General features: G+C 45.9%; 2 protein-coding genes across 4 annotated transcripts in view; both read left to right on the top strand.

Moving 5' to 3' along the window:
- CHI3L2 (chitinase 3 like 2) overlaps positions 1 to 2,591 on the top strand; it is a 21,365-nt gene extending 18,774 nt beyond the window's left edge. For 2 of the 3 annotated variants that reach the window (XM_077951418.1, XM_015148162.3), the window contains 3 exons: positions 476 to 592; positions 1,383 to 1,522; positions 2,366 to 2,587. In XM_077951418.1, the coding sequence (XP_077807544.1) occupies positions 476 to 592; positions 1,383 to 1,520 (255 nt within the window). In that variant the 3' untranslated portion in view covers positions 1,521 to 1,522; positions 2,366 to 2,587. Of the gene's footprint in view, positions 1 to 475; positions 593 to 1,382; positions 1,523 to 2,365 lie in introns of all 3 variants that reach the window. The other variant, XM_077951420.1, reaches the window with a different exon arrangement.
- Positions 2,450 to 16,597, top strand: LOC144332098 (acidic mammalian chitinase-like). Its single transcript, XM_077951655.1, has 7 exons — positions 2,450 to 2,587; positions 9,906 to 9,962; positions 11,452 to 11,576; positions 12,115 to 12,236; positions 13,020 to 13,205; positions 14,030 to 14,146; positions 16,307 to 16,597. The coding sequence occupies exons 4-7, from the start codon at positions 12,234 to 12,236 to the stop codon at positions 16,343 to 16,345; spliced, it is 345 nt and encodes a 114-aa protein (XP_077807781.1). The 5' UTR covers positions 2,450 to 2,587; positions 9,906 to 9,962; positions 11,452 to 11,576; positions 12,115 to 12,233; the 3' UTR covers positions 16,346 to 16,597.

The following is a 16,597-nucleotide window of genomic DNA, read 5'->3' as shown; positions in this document are numbered from 1 at the left end:
TGGAGATGCTACAAGATGAGGAATAGTGGTGATGGTCAGGATAATACTTCACATTTGTAAAGCACTTTACTGTTTTCAAAAAAATTTTTTAATGTGTATTAGGTCATTTGATCCTAACAACAACACTGGAAGGTAGATATGTTGAAAGCATTATTATAATTATTTCCATTTTGCAAATGAAGAAATTGGGAGATTTATTGGTCAGTGCTGGGATCTGATCTGGAACTCAAGTCTTTTCTGATTTCTAGCTGCTGTGTCTCCTCCTCATGAGACTTTAGCACAGACACTTCCCAGTGGTTCACCTTGGACCACCCACTTCGTATGATATATGTGGTCATTTCTTTCATTGTCTGATCCTTGGGATAAAGGTTCTGATATTTTCCCCAAGTCCCTAGTGGCTCACTGTCCTGTCTACCCCCACCAAGTTTCAAGAATAACCCATTACTAACCCTCTCGTTTCCCTTTCCCCTGCCAGATCTGCCAGTTTCTGAAAGGAGCCAAGATCACGAGGCTCCAGGATCAGCAGGTTCCCTATGCAGTCAAGGGGAACCAGTGGGTGGGCTATGACGATGCGGAGAGTATGGAGACCAAGGTAGGTGGGCAACAGGATCTGGAACAGGCAGATGCTCCTTTAGGTGGGGAATGGGGATATGTAGTAAAATGCCTGAATACTCTATGCTGAAAGAGAGAAGCTTCTGAGGCTCCAGACTCTAGGATGGGATCCAGCAGTCTCTATAGCTCAAGTCTAGTAGTGACTCTATGTCATACCTGTGAGCAGCTGTGGTACAGGTAGACGAGTTGGAAAGGACACAAAAAAGAGTTGAGAACAAGTAAGTTTATTCTGATAAGTAAGGAGTGGAGAGAAGAGAAAGGCAAGGAGAAGGGAGAGGGAATAAAGGAGACATTGGTGCCTGTATAGGTAATCTACTTTGTTAATTCTCTCAGGACAAACTGTTTAGTCCTTCTCATGGATTACCTAACTAGGAGGCTCCAGATTCCTGAGCCTACCAGTTCTTAGACCTTGGTAAGACATTTGCGTTCCTTTCAGGGTTAGGGCAAAAAAGAGGCTTGAGTGTAATTGACAATCCTGGCCACTTGTCTTGTTAAGGGCTTCCTAGTTTCTTCCCTTATTATGGAGAGTTTTCTCAGCCTCCAAAAATGCCAGACTTTGAGTGTGGTGACTCAAGTCAGAATGAGAGGTGGCTAATGCTGACTTGGTGGCTCTCTCTCCCTCAGCAATCTTACCCCTCAGGGAGTCTCTAACTCCAGAAAACCAGTTAGTCTACCACTGTATTCTAAGCTGAGACCCTCATCTGAACCTGATATGGTCCTGGGCATTTAGGGGTCACTTCTAATCTCTATGTGTCCTGTGCCTCCCATAGGTTCAGTTCTTAAAGAATTTAAACCTGGGAGGAGCCATGATCTGGTCTATTGACATGGATGACTTTACTGGCAAATCCTGCAACCAGGGCCCTTACCCTCTTGTCCAAGCAGTCAAGAGAAGCCTTGGCTCCCTGTGAAGGTAACAGTCCAGGCTGGAGCTGGGAGTGGGCAGAGAGATGGGCAGAACAGGGCACAGGAGACTGGGGGAGATCATCTTCACATATTTGGGCTAATCCTTTCTCATGCTCCTTTGGCTCTTCTGCCATGTTTTCTTAGTGATTAGGCTGGTTCTGCCCTTTTCATAGGTTTCTCATAGACTTTTAAAGTGACAATAATAATATTGATAAATTTTGGCTACCATTTATTGAGCATAGTATGAGCTAAGGACATATATATTAGGGATAAATATTGACTCCACCACAATTCTTGGTTACAAAATCATCAGCCTGTCTTAATTTTCTGAATCACAATAAATCTTACTCTGTGCCCTCAATTCACTTGACTGATGACAATTTCCATCTTAGTCACTACCTGATGCTCTTTTTCCCCACCCTCAGTTGATCTTACTTAATCTGGACATTTGTGAGTTCCCATGGTCATTAGTGATACGCCTTTACCCAAGTCTCCCTATTACCTTGAAGGTCGGTGGCTTTGCTGCTGCTCCATCCCTGGGCCCCCAGTTCCCTAGGTGCGTTGTATATCCTCCTGTGCAGATGAAGGCTGTTGCTGACCAACCAGTTATGCTGTGATACATTGGTTCTAGGGCAGAGGGTGGAGTAGCAGGGCGCTGGGGCTCACTGCACACAGACAACTAAAAAGGACTGGCTCTACTATCCTGGCAAAGGGCCTAGAACCATTTGAACACTCCTGACTAGATAATTGGGTAGCAGCCTTCCAATTCTGAGCATCCATTGTTTAGTAACTTGACTTAGGCCTCAGTTTACTGAGTTGGGCTTTGAAATATTTTTCCTTTTGTTTCCAGGATTAACTTACAGAGAAGCAGGCAAGGTGACCTTGCTGCCTGGGGTCTGCTCTCTCCCAGGAATTCTAATGTGGGATTCCCCTTGCCAGGCTGGCCTTTGGATCTCTCTTCCAAGCCTTTCCTGACTTCCTCTTAAATCATGGATTGGACCTGGTTTTGTTTTCCTGCAGCTGTTGACTTGTTGCCCTGAAGTACAATTAAAAAAAAATTCATTTTGCTCCAGTAAGTATGGCCTCATTTGTTCAGTCCTTGACCCTGTGATATCAGGTTGTTCTGTCCCTACTATTTGTGGGGTCCAGAGCTAGGGTGAAAATGGAAGTTTGCATATCATGTTTAAATATTAAAAACAGCTAACGTGCTGTTAAAATATGACTTATGCTCCAACATTAACACATACACTTTGCAACCACCTAGAAGATCAGAACTTGAACATTTAAAATTCTGAGATTCCTTGGAATTCCACACAAGAATTCCCATCTTTGCCTCTGTCTCTCACAGCAGAAGCCTCATGGGCATCCTTGTGGACACTGTAGGCTTTGCATCCAAGCTTCATCTGCACTCTACCCTCTACCCTCAACCTCCAACACACACACACACACACACACACACACACACACACAGCCACACACACACCTCTGGGCTATGCATGTGCACACAAGCATTGTAGTCCACTCTCAGTGAAAATGGGCCCAGGGAAAAGTCATGTGCAGTCCCTGAGAGAGCGCATAGGCTCTTCTGGCTGTTTGGGTAGAAATGCTGGATATCTGGATCATGATTTACAAGAGGAGGTATGCGAGCTGTAGGTGAATGTGCTCCTAGCCTGGCAGTCTCCTTACCTTGTGGGGAGGGGTGCAACTGGAAGAGGGCCCAAGCGGGACCCTCCAAAGGAGGGTCAGAAAACTATGGCCCATGGATCAAACCTAGCCCACTGCCTGTTTTTGAAAGTAAAATGTTATTGGAAGACAGCCACACCCAGTTTGTTTACATATTGTCTGTGGCTACCTTCTCCCAACAATGGCAGAGTTGAGAAGCATGACAGAGATGGTATGGCCCGCAAAGCCTGACCTATTTACTCTCTGGCCCTTTACAGAAAAGTTTGCCAACTCCTTTTCTAAAGCATGGTGCCCACAGCACCAGGTCTAAGGCTGATTCTGGTGTCAGACTCCTTAATTTTAGGATGAACTGTTTTCCCCCATTTTCCCAATTTCTTCCAATCTTTTCCTTCCAGAAAAGCCACTTTTATCTTGACCTTTGAACAACAGTTTCATACATATGTTTAATCCTCATGGTTTGTGAAGTGACAATAAGCCCAATTTTCAGATGAGCTAACTGGGGCATCAGTGTAAGGGTACATGTCTGATAAGTGGTGGCAACTAGACTGAATCCAAGAAGGCAGCAGCACCAGAATGTCTGTGGAGGAGGGGATTAGAGGTGGCTCCATGATCGAAGCGGCATAGGGTGGGAATACTAGGAGACTTTTTCAAAACGACTTTGAATATCCTATTATGATGGAAAACCCCAGACGTACATACCAAAGAACGGCAGTGGCAAGCACTGACGGATACTAGGGGAAGTTAGTCCCCAAGGTCCCCTTGAATGCTGCTCCAGTGCTCAGATCTTCTTACTACAAGGTAGAAATTGCTTGGGCACCTCTCTGGCTTTCTAACTCTGGCTTTCTAACTTTGCTTCCTGTGGTAATTGAATTCTCAAGAAGCAGAAGAGCAGAGTAATTAAGAACATAGTCCGGAGCCAGATCTCCTGGGTTCACACACACTGGCTTTGTCACCAGCCTAGTGGCTATGTGACCTTGGGCATGTTATTTACCTTTTATGTGCCGCCAGCTTTCTCATTTTTAAGGTGGGGATAATAAGAGTACCTACCTCTCAGGGATGTGATGATGGTTTGGTAAGTTAATATTTGTAAGGCATTTGGGCAAATGCCTGACACATCACAAATACTATTTGTGTTTGTTATTATTTCCATTAAAAGGAAAACATTAGATAAAACAAATCTAACAGAGTTTATTTGAGCAAAGAATGATTCAGTGAATTGGGCAACACTGAGAACCAGAAGAGGTTCGGAGAGCTCTCCTCTGCAATATGGAGAATGAGTATTTACAGACAGAACAGAAAGTAGAGAAATAATCTAATTGGTCACAGCCAGGAGTCTGCCTTATTTAAACATGGTCTAATCAGTTGGCTGCCTGTGATTGGCCGAGATCTAGTTACTGTTACCAAAAAAAATACTTCTAAGTTAGGTTTCAGTTTATTTATATACTACATTAGGTTCCAGTTCATTAGTAGGGACTCAAACTACAGAGATAACCTCAGGCCAAAGTTAATTTAACACTTCCATTATCCAGCTGCTATAACAGGCACGAGAGAGTATGGGCAGCTGCCCAACACATTAACCTTGGCCTTGCATGGAGCCTGAGAGCGCATTAAAGGTCTGTGTCTTGAGCTTTAAGCTTTGAACTCTATGGAGCTTGCTGTGACGATAGAACCATTTGTTTTGCAAACATCCAGGAGAAGATTAAGGAAATCAAGGCCCCTTGTTTGGTTGGGGTTGGGGATGGATCCTGATCCCCTCCCCTCCTTTCCTTTCCCCTCCCCTCCCATCCCTTTCCCTCCCATCCCCTCCCTTCCCCTCCCTTCCCCTCCCTTCCCCTCCCTTCCCCTCCCTTCCCCTCCCTTCCCCTCCCCTCCCTTCCCCACCTTTCCCTTCCCCTCCTTTCCCCTTCCCTCCCTTCCCCTCCCCTCCCTTCCCTTCCCCTCCCCTTCCCTCCCCTCCTCTCCTTTCCTTTCCCCTCCCCTCCCTTCCCCTCCCCTCCTCTCCTCTCCTCTCCCTTCCTTTCCTTTCCTTTTATTCTCTCCCCTATACCCCCACCCACTACAACCCCTTTGAGGAGATCTTTGTAGGCTAAGAGTCTTATGCCAAGGAGGAACCATATCTTAGACTTGCTCAGGGGCAGTATAGGTGAGAGTCAGGAGGTCATAAGAACTCAGGCCCCAGAGTCCATTTGTCTCTGCTTGCATTACAACTCTGCTACTTCTCAGTGTGATCTTTGGCAGTTTGCTTAGTCTCCTGTCCCTCAGTTTTCCTAATACATAAATATATGATAGTAATAGCATCTTCCTGAAGGGATAGTTTTGAATAAACGAATTCATACATGTGAAGCATTTAGCACATTGTAAGTGCTGAATGAATGTTAGCTGTTGTTGTGTTCAATACTGGTCCAGTTCTAGTCAGTCAGTGCATCCAGTTTTTGACATTCTTCTAGGGTTCACACAGAGGCCAAACAGTCAAAAGCCTGGGAAGGATGGGGACAGATTGTAGGTAATAAATAGCTTTGGAAATGTCATCAGCTTCACACAACCACACACATGTACTGAAGTTTCTAGGACCCATTTCTATTTTCTTTGTGAATCTAAATTGCCTTTAAATGTATCCAAACTCAAAGCTCCCAAAGGTCTGAGTAGCATCTCCCAGAAAAATCTTGAAAATGTACCTGGCAGATCTCTTAAAAAGGAGGTATCTTGGCATATACTGGGAGTGGAGCCAGCAACAAGACTCTCTCCTAGATGGGATTTCAGTTAGGTTATGTAGACGCCTCAGGGCTAATGTCAATACCAAAGGTTTTTAAAAAAAGGCCTGCCTTGGAGGAGAGCAGACCACCATATTTGGTACTTTCGTTGTCTTCTGGGGTGGAGGGACCCTCAGAAATGGTCTAGAAACCTATGATGTGGCATCATGGTGGGCTTCCTGTAGGTGGCATCCCTTTATGTATGGGTAGTAAGACTGGGGATGGAGTGGAAGGAGGTGGGTAGTAAAATATTGTGATTTTCAAAGCCTGGGACCTGTCCCAGGTCTTGCTGCCTCTCCTTTCTGAGTGAAAGCATAATTAGAAATGTCTGCCCAGGTGAATTTTCTCTAACCTCTGTAAACCAGACAACCTTCGAATAAACAGAAACAACCTTGGAAAATGATGCTTTCTCATGCCAAACTTGATAGAACTCACAAACTTCTTGTAGCCACTACCCAAATCTATTGCTATAATAGAATCAAGGTGTTAGGGCCTGGGCAGGGTCCACCTGCCCAGGATGGTTCAAGAATATGGTCAAATGGCTGCTTGATGTCCTTTGTCCATATCCCTCTGCTAGCATCCAGCTGGTCTCTTTGGACACATGGGGCCTACTCTGACCCCAAATGACTTTAGACTCTAGGTCAGCCTCATAAGTATGTCAAGTATGCAATTTTCCTCAAAGAACTTTCAGTCAACAGCCTTTTAAAGCTGCCCTCTCATGTGTCCCTGGGTTGATTACCCAAGATGGAAGACACAGATAAGATTCAGAGAGGTAAGGGGAGCCATATGCAACCTGTACTCCTTTATTACTGATCTCCCATCATGTCTGCTGCAGGGGGCCAGGTGCAGGATGAGAGGGCATGCGTGCTCCCTATAAAAAGCTGTTGAGTACCCTACTCAGAACTGGAACTTGCATTTAGGACTTCCCAGCAAAATGGGCAAGCTGCTGATTCTTGCCGTTGAGTCTTTCCCAGGCAAGCTGAGTTTAGCTTTCAGAGCAGCTGCCTTTTCTCCTCGGTTCACTTGCTCTCTCCTCCCCTATCCTATGCTCCAAAGGCCTGCACTGTCTCCTTCCTCCCTCTCTTGCAGACTTCTTGAGTTCATAACATGGTGGGGAAGTAAGGAAGGGCTCACTGAGCACCTTAGGGCTTCATATGGGAGGGAAAGTGGATAACTCTGGCAGACCAGGACAAGGCCATTTCCCCCACGTGAAATAATAGAAGACTTAGGCCAGCCCCCACCCCAACGCCTTTCCAGTGTTCCGTGACTCCTGCTCAGTGCCAGCCACAGAGCAGGAGCTCAAGACACTCACTTAATCAAAGATTAACCAACTACCAGGAGCAATTAGTAGAAAAATGAATGAGGCAGATGTTTCTCTGAATGTAGAACTCTGGGAGCAGGTGTGTAGGAGAGGGTTTGGGAGAGAGGAAGACAAGGCCTTAAAGAGTTAATGCAGCTCCCCCAGGGCTAACTTGTTTCCCAGAGAGAGTGACCAAACTGTAGAAAGGAGCCCAATAAGGACGATCACTGGGCTGGCGCAACAGCACATCCAGGGTGTGGTTAGGTGGCTTGGAAAAGGATACAGTTTAAAAGCTTCATCTGAGTTGAAAAGTAGAGTGTAGTTGTTCCTGGAAAAGGTGAGTTGCAGCTTTAGGGTGAAGAGACTGCTATGGGAAGGGGCCCTCTGCCTGAAATCTCCCCTTCTTCACCTTCAATGCCTCCTGTGCCCCTCCCCACAAATCTGGTTTATTTTTAGGGTCTATTCATTCAACACTTATTGATAGAGGGCTGACTGTGTGCTGGGTAGTGGGGACTCAGCAGTGTCAGCACAGCCCTTGCCCTCACAGAGCTCGCAGTCTGATGGGCAGGCCAATAAACAATCATCTTTCAGTGTGGTAAGGGCTGTGATGGGGATAAGCACAAATGTCAAAGGGGCCTAGAGGGAGAGCAGGGAGTTCCAGTCCCAAGGTCAACTCTCTTGGGAAGTCTTCCCTGACCTCTGTATCTCAATTTTATCACTTGTCATATGGCATTGCACCTGTGTGCTTACAGGTGTGACTTTCCACCAGACTGTGAGCTCCTTAAAGGCAGGGACCCTGCCTATGTAGTCTTTTGATCTCTGGCACTCAGTAATTAATATAGATTTATTGAAAGAATAACAACACGTCCTCCTGGCTCCTGAGTCACACACCATCATCTGAGCTTCCGAGTAGCCAAGTGAATGCCTACATTAGCCTCCTGCTCCAAACACGTCATACAGTAGCCTATGTTGGGAAAGGGTTTATAGAGCAGAGGGGGCACCAACCCCATCTCCCTTTCCCCATTTACTGGCCAGGGCTGCCGTCGCCTTGCCCCTTCCCAGCCAGAGAAAAGGTGACCCTGGCACCCTCTGACCAAGGTCCTTTGTCTTTAGGTCTGGTCCTCTTGCTGCAGCTGGGTAAGTATTCCATGAGAGGGTAGGGAGTGCCTGCGTATGAGGAGGACATTAGGGCAGGACACATATCTTACTTCCCTCCCATTCTGGGCACAGAAACCAAAATCATCTGTTACTTCACCAGCTGGAGCCAGTACTGCCCTGGGATTGTCCGCTACATGCCCCAGAATGTGGACCCTTGCCTGTGCATACACATCTTCTATGCTTTCGCTGGCATGGCCAACAACCAGATCAAAACCATCGAGTGGGATGATGAGGCCCTCTATGCCAGCATCAATGGCCTTAAGAACTAGTGAGCTCTGAACTTGGGCTTTGTGCTGGGTTGAAGGCTTCTACATGAGGCTTTCACGAGTTCCCCAAGAGATACCGACACCAGAATGTTTAGCCTTTGAGTGCTGTCCGCAGTCACTCTCATGCCATGCCTCATTAGTAGAGCTTTCAGCATCCTTCTCCCCAGGAGAGGCAGGTTGCTGTCATTTTTCTGGATTATTTTCTCCAGGAAATTCAGATACCCAGCATTCTATTCTGTGTGTCACAGGAGGTGCCATTCACAAAGGATTCTTTGTGAATAGTGTCCCCTAAAGTTTGCCATGTTGCTGTACAGCCCCACAACAACCTATCAACTAGCTACCAATTTAACCCAAAATTTAACCTAAAATTGCACCAGCTAAATGCTTAGTGTATTTATTGGGTAACTACTGTGTGCGAGGTGCTTTTCATTTATTATTTTATATGCCTACACAATAAACATGATGAAGTGGGCATATTAAAACCATGTTAAGGTTGAGGAAACTGAGTCATAGGGAGATTAAAAGCTTTCCCTAGCCCACAGAACCCAGGAAGGCCAGATTGCCTTATCAGCTAGGTTGATGCTTTTGTCTCATCAGGAATCCAATGGGTAGGTTTTATGGTCAAGCTCACAGGACCATGGTACAAAGGACTTAGGTGTGAATCCTGGCTCTGCCACCTTATGCATTGGATGATCTTGGTCAAGTTGCTTAATCTCTCTGAATGCCACTTAAAGGTCAAATGATATTAACAGTTTCTGCTTTGTGGGATTATAAGGGTTAAAAAAGCAATGCATGTAAAGTGCCTGGCATTTAGCAGGCACTCAGTAACTGGTAGACACTTCCACTGCCTGTGTTCCTCGCTCTCTCCTAGAATCAGACTTCCAGCTTTCTGGCCTTGTGTATCCCAGAAGCTCCAGCCAGTCTACTTTCTGTGCTAAGGGGTTGATTTCTGGCTCCCTCATCCTGCCCAGGATGCCCTGTCTTTTCTTCCCGGAAGCTCCCTTCCGCACCAGGGTCCATCAGCCCATTGGCAGAGATGGGAGCAAGAACCTACTCAACGAGTTATTTATAGCATACCCTGGAGGACTCATGGCACAAGGGCCCCTTGATCCTACAGAGAGCTCTGCTCCCAACACAAGGCCTTGTGTGGGATGTGAGGGTAGAGGGACCGACTGGCAAACGACAGCTCCTTGCAAGTGCAATTTCTTTACACTAGTATCTTTTTATCTCCAGCAACACAGAACTGAACACCTTGCTCTCTGTTGGTGGCTAGAACTTTGGATCCCAGGGGTAAGACCTTATATTCAGGACGGAATCATTTCCAGATTAATCAGTCTCTTCCAAACTCCAAGGACTGTAAGTTTCTGTAACATGAGTGTACTCTGGGCCTCAGACCCCAGTGTAGACCTCTCAGAACTCCTCACTGACCAGGTCTCCCTGAAGTCTGCTCTTCCTTCATCATAGCTCTTACCATACTATTTTTTTAATTGGACATTTCATGAATTTTTGTTATATCATTTTTAACTTTGTTTTTTAATTGACATATAATAACTGTACCTATTTATGGGACACATAGTGATATTTCAACACATATAATGTAGAGTGATCAGATAAGGGTAATTAGCATATCTATCATCTCAAACATCTGCCATTTTTTGTGTTGACAACATTTAATATCCTCTTTTTAGCCATTTGAAACTATACATTATTGTTAACTATAGTCATCCTATACTACACTGTATTTTAAGTTCCATTTACTTATCTATACCTTCCTCTATATGAGCTCCTCCAGGGCAGAAACTATTTTATTCACTACTCTATCCCAGCAATGTTAATAAATGACAGAATAACTGAATGATAGTAAATGACAATAAATGACAGAATAACTGAATGACAGTAAATGACAATAGATGACAGAATAACTGAATGTATGTCCAGGCAGATAGTAAGGAGGATAGGTGGCAAGACGGAATATCCAGGGGCTTAGGCTACTGTGATTTATGCTGCGATGACTTACTGACTCCAGATTCTCTGACGTGGTGGCCACTGCTGAGAACTGCCAGACCTTCATCCAGTCAGCCATACAGTTTCTGAGGAAGTACAACTTCAATGGGCTGGACATTCATGGGAATATCCAGGCAATCGTGGCAGCCCAGCTGACACCCAGCAGCTCTTCACCATCCTGTTGAAGGTGTCTCACCCTCACTGTGTCCAAAGAACACACAATCTGGCCCACAGCAGGCTGTGACAAGGCCTCTCTCTGGAGAGGGGTTCTGAGAGAGGCTGAATATATCCTGGCCAGGGGTGCAGATCTCACCCTTTCTGGCTCACAGCCTCATCTCTTTAGTGTAAGAGCAGATCTCTCTTTTGGGGAAAACTGCCACTGGCAGTGAGAAGTATATCTTTGAGCACCAGTGTTGGCTTTAATGCTCTTATTTCCCCTTCCTCCGTTTTTCTGATAATTAGATGCAATCACATACAGCTTGCAGGGCTGGAGGCCATTTTTGTCTCTTTAATACAATCTCCCTCCTTTTTTTAAAAAAAATTGTACTCTGGACATTATTTGTTTATTTTAAAATTTAATTGTCAGAGGATGACCGAATTTCCCTCATTTCCAAGTTTTCGGAAGACAGCTTACTGTTGTCCCCAGAGACCAACGACAGCTTTTGGATCAAAGGACTCTAAATCAAGCACTTTGTAGCTTTCTTCATAAGAGCTGTGACCTCGTCACATGCCCACTGGTCCCTCTAGCCTGTGTTCGGTGTCTTCTGTTTCACAGGAAATGCATGAGGCTTTTGAGCAAGAGTCCACCCGCAGCAAAAAGCCCAGACTGCTGATTTCTGCTGCTGTGTCAGCTGGCAAAGGTACCATTGGGACTGCCTATCAGATCCCCAAGATGTCAAGGTAAGCAAACCCAGGAGCCCATACTCAGAGCTAAGTGACCCTTAGACCTTCCCCAGGCATTGCCAAATGCCCAGATACCAGTGACCAATGCTCAGGTACCCAGGATAGAGAGGACTCTATCTCAGAGGAATGAAATGACCCCAATTCCTGAGGAAGAGGCAGAGGGAGCCAGTATGAATGCTGGCCTTGTTTCTAAGTCTATCTCCAAGGTTCTCGAGGGTAAATGGCCATTTGGAGAAGGTTAATTGAGTCTCAAGCTTTTACAAGTCCTGAAGGTCTGAGTGTAGCCAGATAGTGATCATGGTGTGGGTGCCTATTATATTCCAGGTGCTCTTGAGATGAAGGTAAGGGAGAATGGAATAAAGAATAATAATGCATAAGGGAATCCTTATTGCATAGTAGCAAACAGCAGATTTGGCTGTTTGGCAAATCTGCAATCAGCCGATTTGGGACTAGGAGCATTAGGGGTAGTGGGTTAGAAAGAGTGATTTCCCTTGGGTCATTTATTTCCTCCTGTTCCCTCTCCCTACTACCTAAGGTACGTGGACCTCATCAGTATGATGACCTGTGACCTAAGGGGCTCCTGGGAGGGCTTCATAGGAGAGGACACTCCCGTTTGCAGGATCTAATGACTAGGGAGACTACAAATACTTTAATATGGTGAGTGAGGAAGCCAGCCCTAATGGACATCTTCAAAGCCTGTCACTGGATCCCCGGCCCCAGACTGCAAAGGAGGCCAAGAAACTTGATGGACAGCTCATGTTCTCTACCTCCCTGTCCCTATGACTGATTGTATCCATTCATCTTTCACAAAAAAAGGAAGCAGAATAGTGGCTTGGGATAATCCCAAACATTGGGGAATTTAAAAAAATATATTTTCCATTTATGCTAGGAGCACATTTCATGATCCATCTTCTTCCCACTCTTCCTTGACTCCCTTCCAGCCTCTTTCTTCCTAATTTGTGTGGTTTAGGCAGCTGTAATAATTAGTCTGCTTAATGATAAGTAGGTGACTAAATGGGCTAGATGTCATTTCAGTGGAGATTTCAACCAAGGATTTAAAAATTGACATGGGAAAATCTCCCAGTTGATGCTCCATGCACAAATAACTCTCAGCATTGTAGTAAGCCCGTTGGGAAGACAAGTGGATGCACAGCTGAACACTTGTCATGCCCCAAATGAACTCCAGTATAAAGAAAAAGAGGATCTCTGGCTAACACTGGGCCCTGCTACTAAAGCAATGGACCTCTTGACCCTTTGGTCAATCCATTCTTGAAGGGGCAGCATTCCTTTCCTTTCTACAAGGTTGAACTGTGGAAGGGATTTGGCTGGATGCTGTACCCGGAGACACTAGGGAATTAGGCAGAAAACCTAGACTATTCGAAGGCCTCTGGGTACATGCTCAGCTGCTTTCTAATGATACCTGCCTCATCTTGCCTCCAGGATTATGCAGTGAACTCCTGGAAGAGCCCAGGTGCCCCTGCTGAGAAGCTGATAGTGGTCTTTGGGGCTTATGCTCACACCTTCACTCTCACTAATCCTGCAAATCATGGCCTGGATGCTCCCACTTCTGGCCCTGGGACTGCTGGGCCCCATACACAGGAGGCTGGGACCCTTGCCTACTTGGAGGTAATGTCCTCAGAGGGCCTAGAGGACCCACTCTCTCTGTTCTCAAGGTTAAAGATATGTCAATGGAGAGAGAGAGTCTATACTCTGATTTCTAGTAGAGGGTACTCTGTTGCTGACTGCTCTGAATATATGTGGCAATGAGAGAAGGAAAGAGTGAAAAGATGATAAAACATCTTAAATGTTAACCTTTTAAAGTAAATATGCATCTTTAACACTAGAACTAGCTAATGCTTACTGAGTGCAAATAGAGAGCCAGGTTGTGCTCCAAGTGATTTTTATATATAATCTCATTTAACAAACAATAAGGTACTGCCTTCTCCCCATCTTATTCAAGAGGTCACCGAGGCACAGAGAGGTTAAGCAATTTGCTCAAGGTCACAGAATCAGTAAGTGGCAGAGCTGGGATTCAAACTTAAGTTGTGCAGCTCCAGAATCTCAGACCTTACCCATTATGCTACACTGTCCTCTTATTAGCTCTTTTGAGACACCACTCTTTCAAACAAAAGGACCAGTCAAATTCATTTCGAAAGGAAACCAGGACACGAGGCACAAAGAAGCTGCTTGTCCATTGTTACACATGAGGTTATTGGCAGACACATAACTGAATTCATGTGTCATCTCTCTAGCTAGTGCAGTCCACTGTCCCACGAGACAAAAGCAGGGCGGGGACCTGGGTGACACTGGAACCAGGTTCTGTTATTTCCAGCAAAGGGGAATGGACTGGGATGTGGATCTTAGAAAAGAAATGGAGGGAGGACATAGAAGTGACCTGAGAATAGCAGGGCCCATCTGAGTTATGACTGCTCCTTCTGTACCTGCCCCAGTTCTGCTGCTTCCTGAAAGGAGCCACTGACGTGTGGAATGACCCCCAGGAGGTACCTTATACCTACATGGGGAATCAGTGGATGGGGTATGACAACTCCAAGAGCTTCACCCTCAAGGTAGGACCCTCCACACTCTTCCTAATGCATGGCTGGGGAGAGGTGGGGGACCTGCCCTCCAGCTGCCCTTGAATTGCAATCCCAGGAGACCTGAGGGAGGTGAGGAGAGACACAGGGAGGCTGTGAAGTTTCAGGGGGAGCCAGTGACCCAGCCACAGAGCCTGGCAGTTGGAGCAACCCCTTCAGCTCCTTTTCCTTCCTTTCCTTGGCTCCTGCAGTTTCTCCTTCCCCCCACCCCTGGAAACTCTCCTTTGGCCCCTCCCCTGCTCTTCTCTGGTCCTCATGCAGCTCTTTGATTTGTGCTTCCTGACACAGGTGTTCTTCCCCACTCCAAAGATAAAGTGTAGACCACAGAGTTTTTTCCTCTCCTTTGCCTCTCTCCTGCTCATGGCAAATTCACACAGGCTGAGCCCAAATCAGGAGGTGATAGAGGCTCTGGTCTGTGAGGTTATGCTCAGGTCTAGGGAGGACATGACTGCTGTTTATCAATCCCAGGGCCCTTCACCCTACACCTTCCATCTAGAGCCCTCTCGCTTTGCCCAGGCACTTTGCTGTGTGAAGGGCCTATATCTCTATAGCACTCAACCCACCCAAACTCCGGCTGTGAGATGCCTTCTCAGAAGGTGGTTGGTGATAACAAAGGGGGAAAGAGCTGCTTGGGGCCAAGACTTATCCTCCATGACTTAGTCCTACAGTCCTTCTGTACATACAAATATGTTAATGAATTCCTCAAAGTTGCCTCCTCAAAACCCACCCCCAGTCTCTCCTCTCCATGACTAGATCATGGTCCTCCTGCCATCCTGCTAGAGTTGCTCCCTGCATTCGTGCAAAGACACCCCAGAGTCCCCCTGGTTCTCTCCCACTGGCTTAGTGGCTGCTAAAGAACAGATTTGGAGGGGCCATGGTCTGGGCCATTGACCTGAATGATTTCACGGGCACTTTCTGTGGACCGGGGAAATACCCTCTCATGAAGGCACTCGAATCCGCGCTTGGTGTCTCCGCACCCCGTAAGCAGTGATGACCTACCAGCCAGGAGATAACAAACTAGACATGGTTAAGAAGAAGAGAAGACCAGAGCTCCTCCCAGCCTCACCTCAAACAAGGCCTCCTCCAGATCTTCCAGCTGTCCTAGTGTGTCCTGTTGGAACTGGCATTTAGAACCCAGAAAGCAAGACCCAGCAGACTTACTAGCACGCAGGCCATGAGTGACAAGCCTGGCAAGTAAAAGGGGACCTATCAATATTCTGGAGGATTCTCCTCTGTAGGGCTACTCAGGCAAGCTTCTATAAAGTGAACTGAACACGCTGGTGCCTGGGTAGGGAAGGGAACACAAACACTGTATTCCCTGTCACTGCTGCTCAGCTCCAGCTTTTATGAACTTTGTGGGTCAGAGTTAAAATAAAAAAAAAAAAAGCAAGGGATTAAAAACTTACAAGATGAGAAAAGAAATGAAAGAAGGAGAACTCTAAAGGGGCTCAGCTAGCATCTTTCCTGAAGTGGGAAGCAGAGCTACAGATGGTCTCAACACGATTCTATCCCAGCCCCGAGAACAGGGCAAGTCCAGGAAGCAAGAGGGGCTGGGAAGCTGCGGAGAAAGCTACTGCTGATCATTGGATCTTTACTCCGTGTCAAGCCTGCTGGTTCTTTAGATTTCGTGTAATTCTCATAGGCACTCTTGGTGCCAGGTGTATTAGTTTACTCACAAATAAAAGCTAATAATTATATAATATAATAATAATATATATTTATATACTATATGTATGCCTTATATATAATAACATAATATATTATATATAATAATAAAAGCTAATAATTACAAATAAAAGCAATGTGCATGCTATATGACTCACTATGTTATATGGCATGCACATTGGAAAATGCTTTATCTAATAATTCTAAGAGATAATACAATTATGCCATCATTTCAGAGAGAAAATTGAGGCTCAGAGAAGTGTTAATGAATTTCTCATGGTCACATAGCTCATGGCAGAGCTGGGCTATGAACTTGGGTATCCTCGATTGAGGCTCAGAGCATTAAACCACTGGTTTAGGTAGGATGTGCACTGAGAGAAACCCACAGTGACCTTACAGACATGACACTCATCCTGGGAAAGGAGTCCTCTCCTGAGTTTATGGGGTCCATTTTCCTTCTCTCTTCAGGTTGCAGAGTACCCACCTCTACCCTGGGAACCAGCTTGACTCCCATCGTCACTGTAGCACCTGGAGGTGGCAGTGGATTCTGTACTGGGAAGTCCAATGGTCTGTATCCTAGCCCCACCAGCAAGCGTGCCTTCTACAACGTGTGGATGAGCACACCTATGAGGAAGCTTGTCAGGAAGGCCTGGTCTTTGATACCAGCTGCTCTTGCTGTAACTGGGCATAAGCTATTCACCTGTTGCGTCCCTTGGAGATTGTAAGACAAAAGGATGATTAAAGGGAAGTTTTGCATGT

The sequence above is a fragment of the Macaca mulatta genome, chromosome 1, assembly GCF_049350105.2.
Source record: "Macaca mulatta isolate MMU2019108-1 chromosome 1, T2T-MMU8v2.0, whole genome shotgun sequence".
Taxonomy (NCBI): domain Eukaryota; kingdom Metazoa; phylum Chordata; class Mammalia; order Primates; family Cercopithecidae; genus Macaca; species Macaca mulatta.
Note: the sequence above shows the minus strand (reverse complement) of the source record. Positions and strands in the feature narration are given on the sequence as shown.